Source organism: Pollicipes pollicipes, unplaced genomic scaffold (assembly GCF_011947565.3).
Source record: "Pollicipes pollicipes isolate AB1234 unplaced genomic scaffold, Ppol_2.1 Scaffold_4740;HRSCAF=5597_pilon_pilon_pilon, whole genome shotgun sequence".
NCBI lineage: Eukaryota > Metazoa > Arthropoda > Thecostraca > Pollicipedomorpha > Pollicipedidae > Pollicipes > Pollicipes pollicipes.
The window spans coordinates 9,994,031-10,014,430 of NW_023596545.1; the positions used below are offsets into that span (position 1 = coordinate 9,994,031).

General features: G+C 59.3%; 2 protein-coding genes across 2 annotated transcripts in view; both read right to left on the bottom strand.

Annotated features, from left to right (window-relative positions):
- Window positions 1–745: 745 nt before the first annotated feature.
- Window positions 746–2,946, bottom strand: LOC119099022 (testis-specific serine/threonine-protein kinase 3-like). Its single transcript, XM_037222069.1, has 2 exons — window positions 1,427–2,946; window positions 746–1,129 (listed from the first exon to the last, which is right to left on the bottom strand). The coding sequence occupies exons 1-2, from the start codon at window positions 2,351–2,353 to the stop codon at window positions 746–748; spliced, it is 1,311 nt and encodes a 436-aa protein (XP_037077964.1). The 5' UTR covers window positions 2,354–2,946.
- A 5,317-nt stretch (window positions 2,947–8,263) lies between these two features.
- The window catches only part of Ttd14 (TRPL translocation defect 14), a 32,943-nt gene continuing 20,806 nt past the window's right edge, over window positions 8,264–20,400 (bottom strand). The window contains exons 7-10 of the mRNA XM_037222070.1: window positions 14,988–15,183; window positions 11,489–11,696; window positions 10,627–10,805; window positions 8,264–8,343 (exon numbers count right to left, since the gene is read on the bottom strand). Coding sequence (XP_037077965.1) covers window positions 8,264–8,343; window positions 10,627–10,805; window positions 11,489–11,696; window positions 14,988–15,183 — 663 coding nt within the window. The remainder of the gene's footprint in view (window positions 8,344–10,626; window positions 10,806–11,488; window positions 11,697–14,987; window positions 15,184–20,400) is intronic.

Consider the following 20,400-nt stretch of genomic DNA (forward strand, 5'->3'; position numbering starts at 1 on the left):
ATCCCTTATATTTGTTGTTATTTTCAGGTTATAGATGGAGGTCAAGGTGACATTGACATTAACTTCCATCTCTCAAGTCCAACAGGCAAAAAGCTTGTTACAGACTTCAAGAAGTCTGACAGCTCACACAGGTAATACTGTATGCTTGCATTTGTCAGATTGCTTTGGCAGCTAATCAAGTAGCAGTTCCATGTTTTTCCCACTTATGACAAGGTTCAGCAATACAAATTACATTTTTTTGGTGTGTACAGCAGCGAGTTGCTCATGTATTATATATATATATATATATATATATATTATAACTCAGCAATGCACCTCAGGTTAAACCAGCTACTTGTAAGTTTGGGCCCATATTATTTGATAGCAAATGTGACCCTTGTGTATGACCAGGTTTGCTGCTGAGGAGGAGGGTGACTTCAAGGCCTGCTGGGACAACACCATCAGTCGCTTCAACAACAAGCTAGTGTTCTTCGAGATAGGCGTGCAGCGCGAGGACGGCGGCGAGGTCTGGGACGAGATCGACCATGAGTTTGGCGCCACGGAGAACGAGGTGTATGACATGAAGCTACAGGACATACAGGTGAGAAGCGTTCTGGTAAGTCCACGAACCATGAGCCCCCCAGCCGCGGCGCAGACACGCAAACATTATGGGCGCGCCGCTAACGAAGCCGAGCACGCCGCGCAGGGTGCCGGTAGACGGCACACCCCTGTGTTGAGCGCGCGTCTTCTGTGGATAACGGCGACACTAGAACTGACTGAAGTCGAAGTTCTGCTCCATGTCCAGCTCCTGCTCTGCGTCTTCGATTCGCATGTGCGGCATCTTGCCCAGCTTCTGGCAGAGGTCGCGCCAGCGGTTGAAGCGCTGCCGCTTCATGGCCAGTACGGCAGCCTTCCACCGCATCTTGGCCGACGTGTACTTGGCCGAGCCCTTCTTCTTGGCGGAGCGGGCGTCCTGCTTGGCGGCGCGTGCCGCCTGGCCGGCCGTCGAGTGCTTCAGCATCCGCATGTCGGATTGCAGGGTGAGGGCGGAGCGACTCTGCGCCGCCTTCATCACCACCTCCGAGCTGAGCATCACCATCGAGGAGGAGGTCTTGCGCTGCAGCGCCTGACGCTGGCCGGCGCCGTGCGTCTCGTGTAGCACGAGCAAGCTGAGCCGGCGGCCGACCGGGCCGGCCACGCCCGTCACGGCGCCTGGCCGGCCGCCGAGCAACTCGCGCCGCGACAGGCCGCGCGCCCGGTGCGTGGCCAGCGCGAGCAGCACGCGCTCCACGGGCCGCACCGGCTGCGCGGCGCCGTGGCGCTGATCGCAGTTGGCGCCCGGCTGCGGCGGCGTCTCGGCGGCGGCCGCACTCAGCGCCGACGGCCGCCGCCGCAGCGAGCTGACGCTGCTCCAGCTGGTGCCCAGCGGCGCCGCGCTGTCGGCGACGTGCAGCGGCTGGCCCATCCACTGGCAGCGCTTCAGCTCGGTGGCGGTGGGCCGCTGCTGGGGCGCCGTGCTCATCAGCTGGCGCGTCACCTGGCGACAGCCGGACGTCACCTGCTTGGTGAAGTGCAGCTTGCGGTGCGCGGCCGTCAGCAGGGCGTGCGGGTCGCGCAGGTCGGCGCGTGTCTGCGCCAGCGGCAGCCGGCCGCACACCATGGCGTACAGGCACACGCCCAGCGACCACATGTCGGCGCGCAGCCCGTTGTACGGATGGCCGAGGAAGATCTCCGGCGCCGTGTAGACGAATGAGCCGCACTTGGTCTCCGACAGCCGCTCGCCGTGAAAGCGCGCGAAGCCGAAGTCGGCGATGCGGATTTCGTAGTCTGCGTTGAGCAGCATGTTCTCCAGCTTGATGTCGCGGTGGATGATGCCCATGTGGTGCAGGTACTGCACGGCGTCCACCATCTGCCGGAAGAAGGCGCGCGCCTCCACCTCGGCCAGGAAGCCCATCTTGTTGACGTAGTCGAGCAGGTCGCCGCGCTCGCAGTGCTCCATCACCAGGTAGTAGGCGGCCGGGCCCTCCAGCGCCGCGTACAGGTCCACCACCAGCGGGTGCTCCTGCGTCAGCCGCAGCGTGGCGATCTCGCGCGGCAGGAAGCGCTCGTAGTACTCGGGCGGCGCGCGACGCTTCGGGATCACCTTCACCACCACCTCCTTGTGCTCTCGCTTGAAGAAGGCGCGGTGGATCTTGCTGAAGCTGCCCTCGGCGATGGTTTCGAAGAGCGTGATGCCCTCCTGCTGGATGATGTCGCGACGCCGCCGATCGGGCCGGAACGCGCCGTCGCCCTTCATGCGCAGACGGAAGGGCGCGTCCAGCCGCTTGACGGCGGCCGCCTCGCCGTCCCACGACGAGCGGGGTGAGTCGGCCATCGGGACGCGGTCGGCGCTACGGGGCGGTGCGCTCTGGTTAAGGAGGCAACGGGCCGGGCGAGAGCTTAGGACTGGGATGTGGACCCGGAGCCGATGTTCGCACAGATGACTGACATTGAGCCCGTGCAGGGAGCTCAGTGTACCACACTGGAGGGAGTCACAGACAGCGGCTCTGATGTTTGCCTCGGCAGGCTCGCGCGAGCTCTCCTCTAGGCGACGGAGGCGTGGCAAGGGGCTGGTTTGAATGAATGAGCTACACACGATCCCTTAGCATACCGTCCACATACGGACAGAAGCCACCAACAAAGTCTGGGCAGGGAGTTACGCACAGTTCGATCCGATGGCAGTTTGCCTGATGTGGTTCTCACCTCTCAGCCTATCGTGGAACCGGCCGGGATCGGGAACTCCTCAAGTCGTTGCGTGTCATTGGTCGGTACCGGTGAGCGGACCGGGAGTCGTTCGCTGCTCTTGAGATGCGCAGGGATTGCGCACAGTATATCGACCTTCCAGTTTCCTTTTCCGTGTACTTTGCCTCTTGGCATGTACTTGGCCACTGGCGCGCCTTCTCTGTGTCGTCACGCTTGCGCTTGGGAAATCGTCTTCCAGTCAAGATTTGTTCTAGAAAATTCCCCGCGTGGTTTTTGGTATAGTAATCCACTGATAGGGAGCGACGGTAGGGCGGACAGCTGATAGTGCGAGTTACGCTGAAACAGGACACCCAATTATTACTGCTATGCACGCTTTTGCATTGATTCTTCATAAGGATGTGCCCCGGCGCCATGTGACAGAAACCACGCTCTGACTCGATATTCCTTACCAACGTGCCGCTGGTGCACCGCAGCTAGCCCTGCATCTGCTAACTGCTAAACGTTTTCGCGTTTAACTGAAAAACCTATTATGTGGTTCCGTGGTGCCGGACCAGAGCCTTCCAGTCGCATTGCCAAAAGAGTGACAGAATACGGGCGTCGCCAGCCGAAACAACCTCGCTCGGCCTCGGAGCGGGCTGTCTGAACGGCCGGACCTTAATCAGCGGTTGCACTCGGCTCTGTGTATCGAGCGGCCTGTTGTACCGTGGTCCAACGAGTCCACGTAGCACACTGAAGGTGTCCTGTGGCAAGAGCTGCGTGCCAAAGGGCTTGTGTATTTACACCGCATCGCTGCTGTGTAAAAATGCCGCGTCGAGTAGCCTGCCAAGGTTGTCGATATTGTAGTGGTCGACGCGTCTGCGTTAACCCCTGAGCGTCTGGGGAACCATAGGTACGGGGTTGATTCCCCGCGATTTCCAACCTTCCTGCCAGGGCAAGGGGCAGGCGACGCCATAAAACCCTAATGACCCAATGCGGTGTAATCAAATGCCGTTGGCCGAAAAATAGGTTATAGCGTAAGGATGTGATTATTGTGATTATTGTTTAGACAAGTGGGCAATGCCACCTACGCGGAGCCATGCGTGCGGAAATTCGTATGCCATGAGCACGGTTCATGTGTGTGTGTGCTCTACGACTGTGTGCTGCGGCTAGTTATTACTGTGCCGCTGCTTACATTGTGGAAAGGATAGATCCCACCACTGAACGAGAATACAGTTAACTGCAGTCGGTGCGAAGGCTTGCTGCGACCCTTTTCTCGTGAAGCCGTGCTGTTATGTTCTGGTTCTCTGATAAATGTTCAGTTCTCTATCGCCGCCGGTGGGTGCCGCTACGTGGTGCGCTTATGCCGCCGCCGTGTATTCTTTTCCTCTGATGAGCGCTCAGTTCTGTCGTCGCCGGTGGGTGCCGCTGCGTGGTGCGCCTGTGCCGCCGCCGTGTGTGCGGCACCTCGCTCTTACGGCCGGCTGACACCGCCCCGCGCCGACAGGACGCCGTGGGGCGCGTGCGTCACCAGCTGCTGCAGTCGCGCCACGTGCAGGACCAGCTGCGCGTGTTCGAGGCGCGCGACCGCAGCATCGCCGAGACCAACTTCGAACTGGTCGCCAACTGGTCCATGATGCAGATCATCGTCATGCTGGCCGTCGGCGTCGTGCAGGTGGGCTTGCTATGCGACGGCGGAGGCGTCCCATCGGTCGGACGGTGGAGTCCAGGCGCAGGCATGCATGCAACAAGCTATGACGGGGATTCGGTCCCGGGTAAGGCGTCATTGGAACACACGCTGGTGGTAGGGGACCAGTCAACTTGCGCGGTATAGGCGGCCTTGTCTGTCTCACAGCGCTGGGTGGATTTCGAGAAAAAAACATTGTAGATATCCGAAACGCTAGGCCCGTGATGCCTGTGCTCCGCGCGACTGGGTCTTTGGTACTAATCAGTGGTGGCTAGGGGGTTGGAGAGGCCATATTCCCTTGACGCAAACCGAGAGGCGTATGATTGTGCACAGATTCTTCGTCGTCAGAGTTGCCGCGGATACTCCCGATATTTCTCAATATCCGAGCTGGTCCTGATAGATTTGACACCTGTCAGTGGTGGAATTGGCCTCCCACAATTAACTGTGGCCAGTTTCTGATGTATCGCGCTTTAACGTCAAAATCATTGACAGAATTGGCACGGCCATCCGGAGCCGGGGGCGCCAACGGGGTGGGGGTGGAGGGGGGGGAGGGGGGGCGACGGACACCAACGGGTGCCAACGCTCAAAGGCACGGCTGCAGGACCTGAGGGACTAACTGAAGGCCTTATTGAGAAGCCCCGCCCGCATGCCGGAGCCCCAGAATATCAAAGAGAGGGCCTTTTGCAGCGATCGATGGCTATGGGGCGAAGAGGGCGGCTTTATATCTTGGCCGCGTCTGCGAACCGCGCCGGCCAATGCGTATGGGGATGTAGTGACAGGGCTGATCTCTGCCTTTCAGTTGGTTTTTCAGCTGTCAGATTCCGAACCGGCCTCTGTGGTAGGCACAGGACAAGCCCACCATCATTGGACCACGCCTCTTGCCTCTTCCAAAGGCCTTCAGATTTTTTCGAGCCGTCGTGCTCCATTTTAAGACTTAGATGATCATATAGACTTTGGGTCGTTGATAATATGATTGTGAATACAATGGTCAAATTGTAATGGCAAAAGTGCAACCGTTTCCGACATGTGCGGGAGGGCGACACGTGAACAAAGTATCGAACGGAGCAGGTATTAAGACTGTATCATCCGTTCTCGTTTTATTCTGGTACATCAGATCGCGATTCCGGCGCGATGATTCGAGTTCATTCGAACCTGGAATCAGAATCTGCCTACCCTGGGAGGCTTTGAATCTCAAAGCGCTGTCCAGGCCTCCGCTCCTCCACTTAGCCTCTGCCAACGTTTGCACTGTGTGAGCTACGTGCGCTGCTGGCAACAGTCTCACTGTCGCCTCCTTTCCAGGTGGTTATGGTTCGAAGCCTGTTCGACGACCGCTCCGCCCTCAGTAAGGTGTGGAAGTACAAGGTACTAAGTTGATGCGCCTGCTGGTCGCTTGGTGGCAGCACCGTGCCGATGCTGCCAGCCGCTGTCTCCGGACCAAATGCCGCTACGCATCGTGCGAGTGGGCGTGTTTGGGGGGGGGGGGGGGGGGGGGCGGAGGGATTGGTTTGGGCATTGTCACGTGTGGCACTGGCACGTGGGCGTGGTGTGGTGCTTCGAAGTGCTGCCCTCGCCGAGGTCTTGTGCGTGGGGAACACGGCCACCCGCGGCCCGGGGAGACGGAACGGCATTATGCTCACAAAACGCTTGTGTGATACGGGGATTCTGTTATGGCATGATACTCGTGGGCCTCAGTTTGTGTTAGTCACTCAGTGTGATAGATCGCGAGACGTGAGGCGCTGCCTGCGCGTGAGGTTCACGTGTGTACGGTGCATCGGTCGCACCTGGGACGGTGGCGAGTCACGCGCCGTCGTACGGTGTCCGGCGTCCGGCCAGGGGGCCACGCTGCCGCTGGTCCGTCGAGGACTAATCGGCGTTGGACCGGCGCGACCGGGAGATGTGCTGCCGGTAGTGCCATCCTCAGACAGGGGTGTTTGTGGGGGGGGGGGGGGGGGGACGCATGCGTGTGCCAGTACAAGGTCGCCGCCGGGCCTCCTTTCTAGTCGTCGGCCCTCGGCCGGCCCGTCCGGTGGCCGGTCGGGAAATCTTCCTATCGGGCACGCACCGCACCGTTTCGCGTGGTCTTTGTGATTTGCGATTCAGCACTCCGTCGAGGATCTCGTGGAATGGGCACCAGTAACTAGTGTCATCGCTGCAAGTGGGGAGGTGCGAGATTCAAAAGAGATTTGCCACAAATATAAACTGATTGCTACCATTCGTTTTTGGTGAAGAAACAGCGTCGACCGGATGAGGAGACCCAGGTCGGTGCTTGCGATATGAAGGGCTGCTGGGGTCACAGTGACAACGCTGAGCGTGATGGTGCGGTGCCTGTGAGGCGCTCGGTCATAGCTGAGCTTTCCTCCCATTCCCCGGGTGACATTCACGTGTCGGACATGGTGTGGTATGAGCGAACTCGTGCTGAACCCTCTCAGAACACGCTGGCTCAGTGTGTGGAGGTCATTTCGGCTCCGGCTTCAGCTGATTTGCAAGTTGAAGACGACTACTCACTAATGTGTGCGTGTCTAAAGATGACTGAAATCGGTCCTGGCTGGAGTTACTAGACTCTGGCTTGGCTCATTACGATTTTGATGAACTGTAGGCAACGCCACGGGAAATGTCGCCGTGTGTGTTACGTAGTGATGTCACTTTCCGCTCCACAATGGTTCAGCCAAACTTTGCGATTTTAGACGAAACTCTGTCTCAGAATCAGTCAAGCACGGAATAATCCTGCCCAGCACGAGTCTGGACATTGGTCAATAATCAATGCAATGTATTAATACATTTGGCGGTCGACTATGAGACTATGACATCTAAGATGAATTTCCAGCTAGTTATATCGAGTACGAGTAAAACGGACGTACCAACTATAGTATAAAATTACAAACACGTGTTATCGAGTAGGAAATCGTATTATTGGAGGGTACTGAAACGTTGAGATCGCCTGTGAGGAATCTAAAGTAGAACTCTCAAAATTCTGAACATCACGCGGGATTGCCAAGTACATAGTCATCTCTCAAACAGCGATGTCGCCAAGCAAATTGATAGTTTTTTTATGACTGGGTCGACCTAGCACGCAAATATTGGCAGCCTGCGTACTTTGATCCATGTAATTCCTAAGGACGTGGGCAGGACCGCCTTCTAACGGCCGTCCTCGCAGCAGATCAATGCGAGAAGCAGACCTCAGCTCCCGAAGCTCCGAGATACATTGCACTAAACTCGATAAAGGGCTCTTTTGCAACAGTGCATGCTTCAGATAGTGTAAGGCCGGGCGCCAGGTGCTCGATCGCTACCCTCTCCAATGGTAAGCCTCCAGTTGATTGTCGACCCCGTGATGTTCAGGTCATGCGCTGTTGGCAACGGTGGAAAACCGCCGATCCGAGTCACGAAGTCGGTACGCGGCGCGCGTTTCGCGCGCGTGGAACTGTCGGACGGCGCGACGAAGCGATACAGCTGTACAGCTGCACAGCTTGCGTTTCTAGGCAGTAAAAACGACGGGACTAACACCAGCTCGCTGCGTCGACAGACGGCCCGACGGGCGACAACATAGCAGTGCACCCGGTAACATGTGTATTGACATAACATGGGCGTCGGCCGACCCGAAGCAGACGCCACCGGGCCCACCTCACGCCCGCCCACCTGACCTAGCACCGCGCGCGCTGCCTCAGCGGCGGACCGACCGCACCGGCTGCGGCTTCCTCCGGCGCGACCGCGTGGCGCCACTTGGCACCGCGCTCGAAAGACATCCGGGGCGCGGCGGCGGCGCGACTCGTCGGCCCACTCCCGGAGTGCCGGAGTGGAGGGCGCCGCCAGGAGCGCCCTCTGTGGCGGCGCAGCGGCCGCGACCCGCCCCCTGGCGTCGGCAGCCAGAGGCCAGCGCCGCGGCTAGCTGCCGTTGCACATGCAGCTGGTCGGCGGCGCCTGGCCGCCGGGCGCCGCCGACTGGTCGTCCACTTCGTCCTCGGCTGCCGGCAGCGTCCCGTGCAGCGTCACCCGCCAGCGAGACACACACCGGCCGGGTTTGGGTCGGGCGCGCGCGAAAATCATCAGCGTGCCAATCCCCCATCGGGGGCGGGGGGCGGGGGGCGGGGCGTGTCGGTAATGCAGGAGGGGAGCGGACATGCGACTTCCCCTGCCAGCTGGCACTTACAAATCGATACGGCGGCACAGCAAACCGACCAGTCCCCAGACCACACGTCGTCCCCAAACGTCAGCCCCGTTCAAACGCATGTTCAACACTGCACGGCATGTGTATGGTTCACGACACAAAAGCCATGTGCCGGGGTCGATCACGTATAGCTGCTAAACGTATCTTCGCGTGGAAGAACTTAACACGATTAAACAATGACATGCGATTTTTCGGGCCCTGGGCGCGAGGAAGCGTTAGAACCGGGCCCTGGCTTGCTCCAACCCTATGGCTGCTTTGCCTAGAACACCATGAATCCGTATGCGGAACGATTTGGCATTGGATCCCCTCTGACTTGCATGACTCTCTGCCCTGTCTCGGGTCGGAGCGAGCCGGGCTGGATAGCCCGGGCGGAAGGGCGCAGGCTCGGCTGGCCATGGGCGGCGGCGGCGGAGGCGCGGTCACAGGGCCCGGCCGCGCCCCCGCCGTCCCGTCCGGCGGCGGGGGGCCGGCCTGCCCGCGCTCCACAACGGCACCATGCTGGTGACGGCTGGCACACAGCGGCGGCGGCGGCGCCGACCGGCTGAGGCAGGGCGGCAGCCGCGGCCAGCCGGCGACGCTCACGGCGGTGGCATGCGACGACCGTGCGAGTGATGGCGGAGGGTCGGGCGGCGGGTCAGACGGGACGCCGTAGGCAGCGGGCGCCAGAGGAGAACGTGCCGGTCTGTGGCCGAGAAGGAACGCGAGGGCGGGGAATGTCAGGGTCCGAATGGCTGCTGGATATGGTCACTGGATGGCAAGGAGCGACCAGACGTTCTCGTTCAGGCTTGAAATCATTCCAAACTCAACACATGAAGGCCAAGCTGGCTAACAACACGAAGACGGAGAAGGGCCACGAATCGGCGAATGCCGACCTTCCTTTAAAGCAGACAATCTTGCGAACATCTTTACGTAAGTTGTTAAGTGCATTTGCGAGGAACATTATTCATAGATAAGACAGTAGTAATGGCCTTATTTCCCGGAAAAATCCGGGAGGATGGATATTTAGGCAAAGGGTATATATATATATATATATATATATATATATATATATATATATATATATATATATATGTGTGTGTGTGTGTGTGTGTGTGTGTGTGTGTGTGTGTGTGTGTGTGTGTGTGTGTGTGTGTGTGTGTGTGTGTGTGTGTGTGTGTGTGTGTGTGTGTGTGTGTGTGTGGTGTGTGTGGGTGTGTGCGTGCGTGCGTGCGTGCGTGCGTGCGTGCGTGCGTGCGTGCGTGCGTGCGTGCGTGCGTGCGTGCGTGCGTGCGTGCGTGCGTGCGTGCGTGCGTGCGTGTGTGTGTGTGTGTGTGTGTGTGTGTGTGTGTGTGTGTGTGTGTGTGTGTGTGTGTGTGTGTATGCGTGTGTGTACACCACCATATCTCCACAATATCTAGGCACAGTTTATCTCCATCCTCCTGGTTTTTCTCCGAGGGACAAGGCTGTTACTTCTGTCTTATCCTTGCGAGCATCTAGCTAATCTTACATCTAACTCAGCTCAGCCAGACCTATACGTAGAAGCTCTTGACTCAAGCCAACGTCGATAAACCTCCGTCCGTCCAGCATGCGAAGGCCGAGCCCACTGCGCCAGCTGTTTGCAAGCGAGTTACGGACAATGACGCGGCGCAGGGGCTAGCTGACACCCGGGCACTCTTCTGAACCCACGGAGCCGAGCCCACAGCAGGTCCGCCGGCTGCGAGTGCGTAGTCGGCCCGAGCGCTGCGGCCAGACGGAAGCTGACCAAAAAAGCCGGCGGCGCATCGCGACGCCATTTCGGACGCGGCTCGTGAACTAATTTTCACATGAGGACACGTCGCGAGCCCGCTCAGCTCCCCGAGGACGCGTGATACCGCCGACCGCAGCGCGGAGCGCGGCCCGCCGGCCCAGCTCGTCCCGGATCTCGTGGATTCAGCCGGTGGGTGCGCCAGACCAGCCCCTGCTGCGCTCGTGCCCGTCGCCCGCTCCCTGCACCGACCAAAGCGGCGCGGCAGGCGCCGGCCGCCGCCATCACACACCTGTCTGGCCGGGGCGCGGTGTTAGTGGCGATCGCCGCCGGCGGCTGGCGGCGCGTCCGCCTTACCGGCCGGGCCGCGGTAGAAGTTCTGGCCGTCCCACTCCTCGCGCAGCGACAGGTTGTACATGGAGAACTCGGCCTGGCCGGTCACGTTGCCCGCCACGCACAAGAACGGCGGCAGCCGCTGCTCCAGCTCGGCCACCGGCAGCGTCGAGTACGTCTCCAGCAGCAGCAGGTCCTTGCACCTGACGGAGCGGCGCGGTCAGGGGATGCAGGGCGGAGAGGTCGGGGATTCCGCGGACAGGTCGGGACTCCAGCGCCGGGGATTCGCTCTGCCGGGGAGGCGCCCGTGTGACGGCCACCGGGCAAGGAAGACGGAGTCGGGATGTGAGAACACGACCCGCGGATGTGTGTTCATTCCGTGGGGTGGCGTGGGGATGACGGGGGAGGGGGGGGGGGGGGGATACAAAAGAAAAGGCGGCGCTCGCGGTAAAATGACAGTTGGAAGTTTTGAGCAGTCGGCTGCGAAATACATATCTTAGGGGGCATGTAGCAATAATCTGAGCCAGCGCACGGCATCCAGACTACCTCAGACACGAACTGCTGGCAACTTTCGTTGCACGTTAGACAATGCCCTTTCTCAGTAAAGGCATGGTAACAAGAGCCAAGTATCAGCGCAAGGTCTCAAACCAACCGATAAACTCTATCCCTGTAGCGTCTGGCCGTCTGAAGGCCGGTCCGTTTCCCACCCCCCGCGTCGCTCGCCCTCCCCAGCCCACAACTCACTCCGGCGCCGCCCGCCCTCCCCGGCCCACCAGCCACTCCGGCGCCGCCCGCCCTTCCCGGCCCACCAGCCACTCCGGGGCCGCCCGCCCTCCCCGGTCCACCAGCCACTCCGGGCCGCCCATCCTCCCCGGCCGGCCGGCACCTGGCGTGGTGCGGCTCCCGGTAAATGTCCAGCTGGAAGTACTGGTCGTTGCAGAGGAAGGCGCGCCGCGTCTTGTAGACGGGCAGGTGGCGCCGGTCAGCCTGCTCCAGCAGGTTGGTGTAGTCGCGGTGCGAGATCTGCGTCTTCACCTCCACCGTCTGGCCCAGCTTCTCCGGCTTGCGGATGGTGTGGGTGTAGGACCAGGTGCCTGCCGGGCGGCAGCGGCGGGTTAGCGCGACCAGCCGGCCAGTCACGGGCCGTTGGCCAGCCACGGGCCACTGGACAGCCACGGGCCACTGGACAGCCACGGGACTTCTGGCCAGCCACGGGACCGCTGGCCAGCCACGGGCCGTTGGCCAGCCACGGGCGACTGGACAGCCACGGGACTTCTGGCCAGCCACGGGCCGCTGGACAGCCACGGGACTTCTGGCCAGCCACGGGCCGCTGGCCAGCCACGGAGCCATTGGCCAGCCACGGTGAAGCTCGCACAGTTCGCGTCCACGGACTCCCCATGCGGCCCGTTACTTCCCGCGGTTCTGGCGCGTGAAAGGTTCGCGCCGTAATTGATAAAATGCATACCCTGCGATGATGGGGTCGTTATGCTTTTGCGTGACAACCTTGTCATGGCGCTTGCCCCTAGGTTTACATCGGTAAGTGTGTATCTAGATAGAACAACTCCGGACCAGGCACTACATCTTCGCTGTCATAAAGATACCTGCGAACGCTATGCGACCCAGTTGTCTATCACATTAGATGTACAGATTTCTGGTCTATCGACCTTCGTAGGGTTTTTCAACTATTCCAGTCTAAACAGAACAATATATAACCTTAATCTGGAAAAGTTGTATGTTAAAAGATCACATCGGTATAATACTTGTGAGATGCAGGCAAACTTTTCTTTCAGAAGGCTGAAGCCTGACGGACTGTTTATTCATCATAAACAACCGTAATGACATACACAGTATTTACACTGGGTTTGCAAAACCGTCGTTTCCGGGCAGCTTTGCGTGCAGATGACTGACGCTACAGGTCCGGCCATAACACTTGGCGAGCGGTGTCTGGCATCTATCGGCCGACAGCCGGCCCTCGCAGGACCCACTGCGCCGAGACTGACCTCGACCAGCGTAGCTGCGGCCCGGAATGGGGCGACACAGTCTTGGGGGAGATGAGGACGGGGGGGGGGGGGGCGGGAGCAGTGCGAGCCGGGCGTGCAAACAGGTACATGCGCAGTCCGGAGGGGGAGGGGGGGGGGGGCTGCCCTGCGGGCCGGGGCGGGCAGACGCCCGCATGGGCGATGTTGGGGCAGGGGAGAAACGTCCAGGAATTGTTTACATCGCTCACACCCCACCACTTGTAGCAGACATCGCCGTGTCCGTGTGCGCGCGCTGCCGCTGCCGTGGGCCAGTACCTGCGCCGGCGGCCGTGACCGTGTGACCATCGGGCTCCGAGGCGCCGGCGCATGGACGGCCTTCGTGGCCTCCGTCAGCGACGCTGTCACCTGCGCTGCACGGCAGTGGGCCGGCGAGAGGCGCCCGACTGGCAAATGTGCAACGTCGTGGAAGGGAGGCCAACGGAGAACAGACGGCACGGAGGATCGCTATTGGGAGAGGCTCACCTCCAGCCAATGCCACGGGACGATGGACACCCGTGCAAATATACCTCAGCGACGGACCTTGCAACCGTACACGCGTACTGCGCTGTAGCCAGCCAGAAGGCCAGGATAGCGGGTGCATGGCACGATTTCAGTCCTACACGATCAAACGCAGAGCCTCAGCACGCAATCGACGCTCCCGGCGGGACCAGCAGCACTCATGAGTTGCGGACAGCCATGGTCTGGACACACGGCAAGGCCAAACACTGCGGTCGGCGTCCGACAAGCGGCGCGCGGATTACACGCCCGGCGGCAGATCTGTCCCACGCCCACGGCTCCGTCACGCGCCCCGACCACCGGGCGCTCGCAGCCCCGCAGCGAGGCCCACCGGCGGCAGATCTATCCCACGCCCACGGCTCCGTCACGCGCTCTGACCACCGGGCGCTCGCAGCCCCGCAGCGAGACCCGCCGGCGGCACCGCAGCGCAGCACCAGCACCGACTGCCACCACCCCGGGAAGCGAATGAGCCTCGAGCGGCCAGCCAGCGTGCGTTCAGCACGGGACAACTGTGCAGTCGAAAGTGTTTTTCCCTGGCGAGTTTCTGCCTCGTTCGGTCGCCGGCGCCATACGTGGCCACTTGGCGATTGGGCGATTTTGAAGCAGTATACGTGAAGCCGGGCATGCTGGTGCTGAGCGCCGGCATAACGAAGCGCTCCAGGAGCAAAAAAAAGAACTTTGAAGAAATTCGAATGACAGCAACACGAAGTACCTGACAAGTTTGCGTCATGCAACACTACATTTGCGTTATGCAACGTTACAACGTTCACGTTTAAGTTGTAACAAGCTGTCACGCCTACTGTTGCTGCCTGCAGCACTGCTCTATGTTGTGCGAATCCGATCTATTATGTCGTTTATTCACGTATTTAACTGCCTCCTAGGGCGCCATCGTCGAGCAAATTCTGCACGATAATCCACGTGGGCGTTCAGCCGTTCCTCAGAATATTGCGTGAGGTGTCCTTTCCTGCTAGTCAAGCAGCCAAACGCGAGAAATTCTGCTAAATGGCGACAGCGCAGCCTGCCGACCGCACCCGCACGAAGTCCGCCACTCTCAGCGCTGGGCGCCGCTGATCAGGGCCGAGCAGCACGCGCGGACCGCCTCCACCCGCGTCGAGGCCTGGCACAGGGCCAGCGACGGCTCCAGCTCATTCCAGCTCTAGTCAGAAAAAGAGCTTGGCTACCTCGGCTGCATGGAACTGGATACGTAAACGAAGGGTACTGCAACCGAGCATACTCTAGCATAGCTCGGTGTTGCAACCGAGTATATACGACCAGTCCGTTCGCGCATTGCAGCAGATATCGCATGTTATCCTTCAACCGCCGTTTTCCTGGTTACGGCACCCTGTTTTGACAAACGCGCCGTCGTTTTAGCCTCTCAGTGATGAACTACGCAGACCCCACCAAAGATCGACACAGTCTTTCCGCCAAACGTTTTACAAAAAACAAACCGTAAACAATGCTGGGGTAGTTTGCAGCGGTGAAGTATGCCCTTATCGCACGATAACACGCGAGGTCGTAACAGTAAGACCTCATATGGTCAGAGAACCTTCTTCGCGGGCGCTTGCAATGGCGCATTCTCGTAAAATAATGGAGGATTTTCATCAACTGCCACTCGAGGGTAAAAAATCCCAACAATACCATCTTAAAGGATCCTTCTAGTCAGTCTCCAAAAACTGCTGCGCTGCGCCAAAGAACAGCTCTCCCGTTTTCCGGGCGCAAAATAGCCTTTAGTGCCTACCCACGGCACCTGTCTCCGCCCTCTCCAGCCCTTTTACCCTCAAAGCCTGCACTGCACACCTACCGGCACACACAAAGACATACACACCCAGGCCAGGCCTCCAGGACACGTACCGTTCTGTCCGCGCTTCCTCAGCCGCGTCTGCATGCGCTTGCTGCCCGTGTTGAGGTAGTGGTGCACCACCTCGAAGTCCTGGAAGCCGGGGAAGGCAGACGTGTCGGGCAACGGCGGCCTGATCAGGAACTTGAACTTCTTGGAGCCGGTGGCAAGCCGGTCGCCAGTGTCGATGCCCAGGCGGTGGCAGACCGTCTGTCGGCCAGGTCAGCTGGTCAGGCACGGCCGGCTACCGCATCAGACGCCGCTGGTCCATGGGATCACGGCGGGTTGGAGGGCCGGCTGTGATGAGGAGTGACGGGACAGACGGCGCAGCTGTATACGATCGCCCAGGTCCAGTCCCGCCCGGCGAACCACAGGCGTGCGATCTTTTCCTCCTCGATCAGTAAACGCGCGTCACCACACGTTCTCGCCACACCGTGATACCACGCACAACATGCCCCGCGGTGACAGCACCAGGACGTGAAAACCACACAACTTGACTCTCATTCCATCTCACCTCATATTACAGCCACGACCTCAATGAAGGAGCGGACTTTTGACGGCGAATGGTAGCATGTTCAGGCCCTGAGGCAGTGCCGCGGATGAACTCGCATCTCCAACACAAGCCCCCCCTGATCCACAGCTCCACCTGGCTCTCCAGAACCGTGAGTACTACGACCAGCAGCGTGACCAATCGAGAGAAAAGGGGCCTTTGCAGCCTTGCGCCACCGCTCCCTAGCAGCGATTCCCTGCTTCAGCTCGTCGGTCCCAAATCATCTGTCTTGCGCTTTCCCCTCCCTCCCCCCTGTTTCCGCTGACTTTTGGCTGTCCTCCGCGGCGCGCCCCCGCTGGCGCTGCGCCTGTCCCGACCCTGCCGACGCGAGGCTCGGGGCCGCCCTCCGCGGGCGCCTCTAGCCGTGGTCAGAGGTCGCCCGCTCTGGCCGCGGGCCAGGCGGCGGGCGGCCGGTCGGGCGCAGCGCCAGCACTCCGGACCGGCCCACCGGGTGCGCGCCGACGGCACTGGGTCCGTCGCGGCGGTCCGCGCAGCGCCACCGGCGCTGGTGTGTGACCTCAGCAGGCGACGCGGAGGCGCCACGCCTCGTGCGAGCGCCCATGCGCACTGACCAGGCGCCGTATGACGTAGCCTCGCGGCCGATATCGCGGGTGGTCGCCGCGTCACGGCCGCGCCGAGACGTCGCGAGTCAGAACAGCGATGGGCGCGGCAGGGTCCAGTGCTGATCATGTCTGTTGAATGGACACTACTACAGCCGTCACCAGCGCTGAGATGCTGCTGACATATCACGTCAACACCGTGCCAGCGGGAGTGCCGCCGCCACATTAATCACTGGCCAGTACCATTCCTGAGTCCCTCTGACACCGGACGCACCCGACGCAAGCGGCAGCGTCAGCTCGCGTTGCTGCTTCTGAGCCAACTGACAACCCCCGAGGTGTGATGATCACTGCCTGCAGCTACCTGATCAGCAGCCGGGGTCAGGCCACCGCCCCCAGGCCGCCGACCCTCGGACACCGACCGCCGCCGGCCTGGCTGTCACGGTCGCCCGCCGCTGCCGCCCGGCGCCGAGCTGACACCGACCGGGCCGGCGTCGAGCTGACACCGACCGCCGCCGGCCTGGCTGTCACGGTCGCCCGCCGCTGCCGCCCGACGCCGAGCTGACACCGATCGGGCCGGCGTCGAGCTGACACCGACCGCCGCCGGCCTGGCTGTCACGGTCACCCGGCGCCGAGCTGACACCGACCGGGCCGGCGGGGCGCTGGCCACCACCGCCGGCCTACTCCACAGGCCACGCCCGAGGGGGAGGGCGGGGGCCGGCGGGCGCCAGAGAGCGGCGCTCAGCTGAGGAGCTGGCCGGCGGAGAGCGGCGTCGGCGGCCCGCGTGCGGCCTGGCACTGCCATCCAACGGGCGACAGCGTGTGGCCGAATGGGGCCTTCGTCTATGAAAGTCAGCCTGATGGTGGCAACGTCGCGAATGTCGGCCAGAACACCACAGGTGGCAGCTGGTGGTCGGTTTAAAGCCCTACCGCTCACTCACACTGCAAAACCGTCGGCTCTCCGGACGCTGGCTCCCGGCGAGAGCACTGCATGCAGAGGCGGTGGCTTGCGGCTGGAGGTCTAACGTCGGTTGTTTTTGCAATGAGTACTCGTGGCTCCATCGAACGCGAGGGCATAACGAGCAGCAGTCATCAGTTACACTCGTAAATCCAGTACCCAGTTTTTATTATTTACGATCTACGCTTTAAAATATTACTTGTAGTAGCACAACTTAAAAATACTGCATCAGTGTAAACGAATAGTTACGTCGAAAACAATAACAGATCTCTTCAAACGAAAACAAAAACTGAGGTTGAAGGACGTGAGTACTTAGAATGCCTACAAAATGATTTTCAGGTTAGGTGGACGTGGTTCGTATCTGACGGTCAGCAGGCCGATACCAGGATCTCATTTCTGCAGGCGTTGTGACGCCTACAGGAAAGTGATACACCGTAAGTACCACTTAAAACGCCGGAGGGACAACGTAAGCCTGGCTACACTACGACGCAGTCATCACTCACTATCGGCTTACATCGAGTTGTTTATGACGGTCCTAGACAGCACGAACTGTATTGCACGTCCCACTTTGATGACATCATCGATTATGTGAACCGGACCGCGTGCTACTGGCAGGGGCGCTCAGCGGAGTATCTCTGACACATCACTCTCGAGCACGCCGACCGCCTCGGCCGGCGGTGGCTGAGGTTATGTGCAGCTACTGCCTCCGAGTCAATATAGCCTCCCTTTGCTCTGTACTCCATAAAAAGACGACTGGCGAATCAGCCGCCGTCGTCCCCGAGGCACGTTTGCACCACAGGAGCGCTCAGAATCCTGACCGTAATTGGGGTTTTCACCTAGCGTGTTCTGCGTGATTCTGAGGCAGCACGTGTGTCCCTCGGCGTCTCAGAGGCGCATTTCACGCCATCGGGCGATGTCAAAGTGGACCCTGCCCGGATTTTTCAGGACGTCGTAAAAAAGTGAAAGCATACATAACACGCCTGGTGCTGCAAGGCCCTAAAGATGACGGACATTTACGCCCAAATAATGTAGGTGATACCAGCGACAGGGGGCCGGACCCACGCCAAGCTGGCAGCGCCCAATCAGCCAAGCCGCCGGCTGCCAAACTCGTCACACAGTCAGCCCGGTGGGCTGGCAGCAGCTGGTCCCGCTTCCCTGCTGTCGTTCAGTAACGACAGTGGCCGATGGTCTGACTAGTGAAGATCTTACCAATGTCTGAGGCAAAACTAGCGACATGAAGATGATCATGATCTGGCGACATCCGCTTACCGGATTACTCACTTAGATTCCCTCCGCGTGGACACTAATATTTCACATCTTACTGCTGCATGCCAAATGTGCGGGAACACACACAGCCTACCCCAGAACACACGTGGAAAACATGAAGAGCATCTTACAGCACAGAACAGGCGACGGTTCATTAGGAGAAGTTACCAGCCACCAAAGTAGTTATATCGCCGATGTGGGCACCTTATTTTCTTTTTTGAATGATCATTACATTATTAAGCTGATGATGGTTCCGATGCCTTCAAGAAATTTGCCGTTTTCTCCCGATTTCATATTATTCGCTGTCATAGACGAGTAGCAGCTGTAATATCAGGCAATAGCCCATATCAACATCCACAGTAGGTAAGAACTTTTCGGGGCTATTATCGAACGTATATTTTGTCATCAGTCGAACATACAGAATTGCTAATTGCTTGCTTAATCTAATATTAATCACTAATTGCTAAATGCTTAAAACAAAATGGTCAGCGTGGTATTTCATATGGTAATCACGGCGTCGTGACATCAAACACAAAATTAGGTAGTGCTCAATGAAAGTTGGAACCATCGAAAAAACATGCATGAATCATGGAAACTTTGTGTTTATATTTCCAGGTGCCGGCGGCACGCATCGAACAATGTTCGTTCCAAATTTACCGTGCGGTGAGTGCGAGGGAAGCATTGTTTCATATAAACAGCTGCTGCGACATCAGCAACTGCGACCAATGCGAACGGGCACCGATGCATGGATTCCAATTCTCATGGCCAAGCCAATATTTGAGTTGCTTTCTAGGGACGAGGACCAGAGAAGGGCAAGTGCAGAAGCGGTTGCACCCACGAAGTATAAGCGTGGTTGCGGAACAAAGGAGCAAGAAAAATATCTGGGCAGAAACCCTCCGAACACAGAAAACCGTGCGAAGTCTGTTGCGAGATAGGCAAGTGAACCTCGTTCAAGGAACATAACAGGCATGTGAATCTCGTGTCAGGAACAGAACATCCGCATTCTGCTGGGGACTGAGGGAGAAGGAAAAGGCGAAGAAATGAGTAGCGCTGACCCGCACGACACAATATGATTGGTTGTTTTGAAGAAACCATACTGAATACCCTTGAACAGAATGCTGCTAAGTTAGCGACGTGAAGATCGACCAAACAGCCAACTGCATAATATTGTGCAACTTGACTGTTACACACCAACACGATTTAGCACATTATCAACGTTATGAAGGCAAATGAAGAGCCGTTAATTGAGGACCACTCAGAACGCAACACGCCACCGCAGACCTGGGCCACACAATCAGAAGTGCGCAACACCCCGGAGCGCGACTATGGCTGTCCAGGCAGGCAGGGCCGCCTCTGACGAGGGCAGTGTCTGGCGTGGCAGAGTCTGGCCAGCCGTCTCGGCAGGGGGGGGGGGGGGGAGGGAGGGAGGGCAGGTGGGAGAAGTAAGCCGGGGAGGGGCGCGTGCCCCGAAATAGTCGGCATGGTGACGGAGCCAGGCGCGCCGTCGGCGTCGGCGCCGGCCGTCCGGCGCCCGGCCGGGAGGGGGAGGGGGAGGCGTCGTCTGACGCACAGTGGGGCTGCCTGGCCCGCCAGCGGGGCCCAACAGTCCCACACTGTATGGAAAACGTTCTGCTTGACAAGGGGTTTGATTCATGCATTTGTTGAGATGCTTCCGCGCTCCTCGGTCCCCAGTGGCTGCCAGAAAACGCCAGTTACTCTATTCTCATGGGGGAGGGGGGGGGGAGGGGGCACATGCGCGTAGGCCCAGTGCGGTAGTGAGCCTTTCCCAGTTTGAACGAAACTCTGCGACTACTGGCAATTCTTCTTGTGTGCCATTGGGGCTTTACGACGCACTCAGCTGCTGAGGCTATATGGCGTCGCCTGCCTCTCACCCTGGCAGGAAGTGCGGCCACCGCGGGGAATCGAACCCCGTACCTCTGGTTTCCCAGATGCGCAGTGGTGAACGCAGACGCGCTGACCACTACACTACCGGCACCCCAGGCGATTCTTCTTAACTAAACGCATGAATGCGCGTGGCAGTACTGAATTGGATCATGGGGGTGGGGGGGGGGGGGATCTGACAGACGGTATCTCGG

Excerpts from the sequence above, each read along its gene's own strand:
- LOC119099022 (XM_037222069.1), bottom strand. The coding sequence starts at position 2,353 with ATGGCCGACTCACCCCGCTCGTCGTGGGACGGCGAGGCGGCCGCCGTC. Across the intron at positions 1,130-1,426 it reads GGATGGGCCAGCCGCTGCAC|ACGCACGGCGCCGGCCAGCG; the intron begins GTCGCCGACAGC and ends GTGCTACACGAG.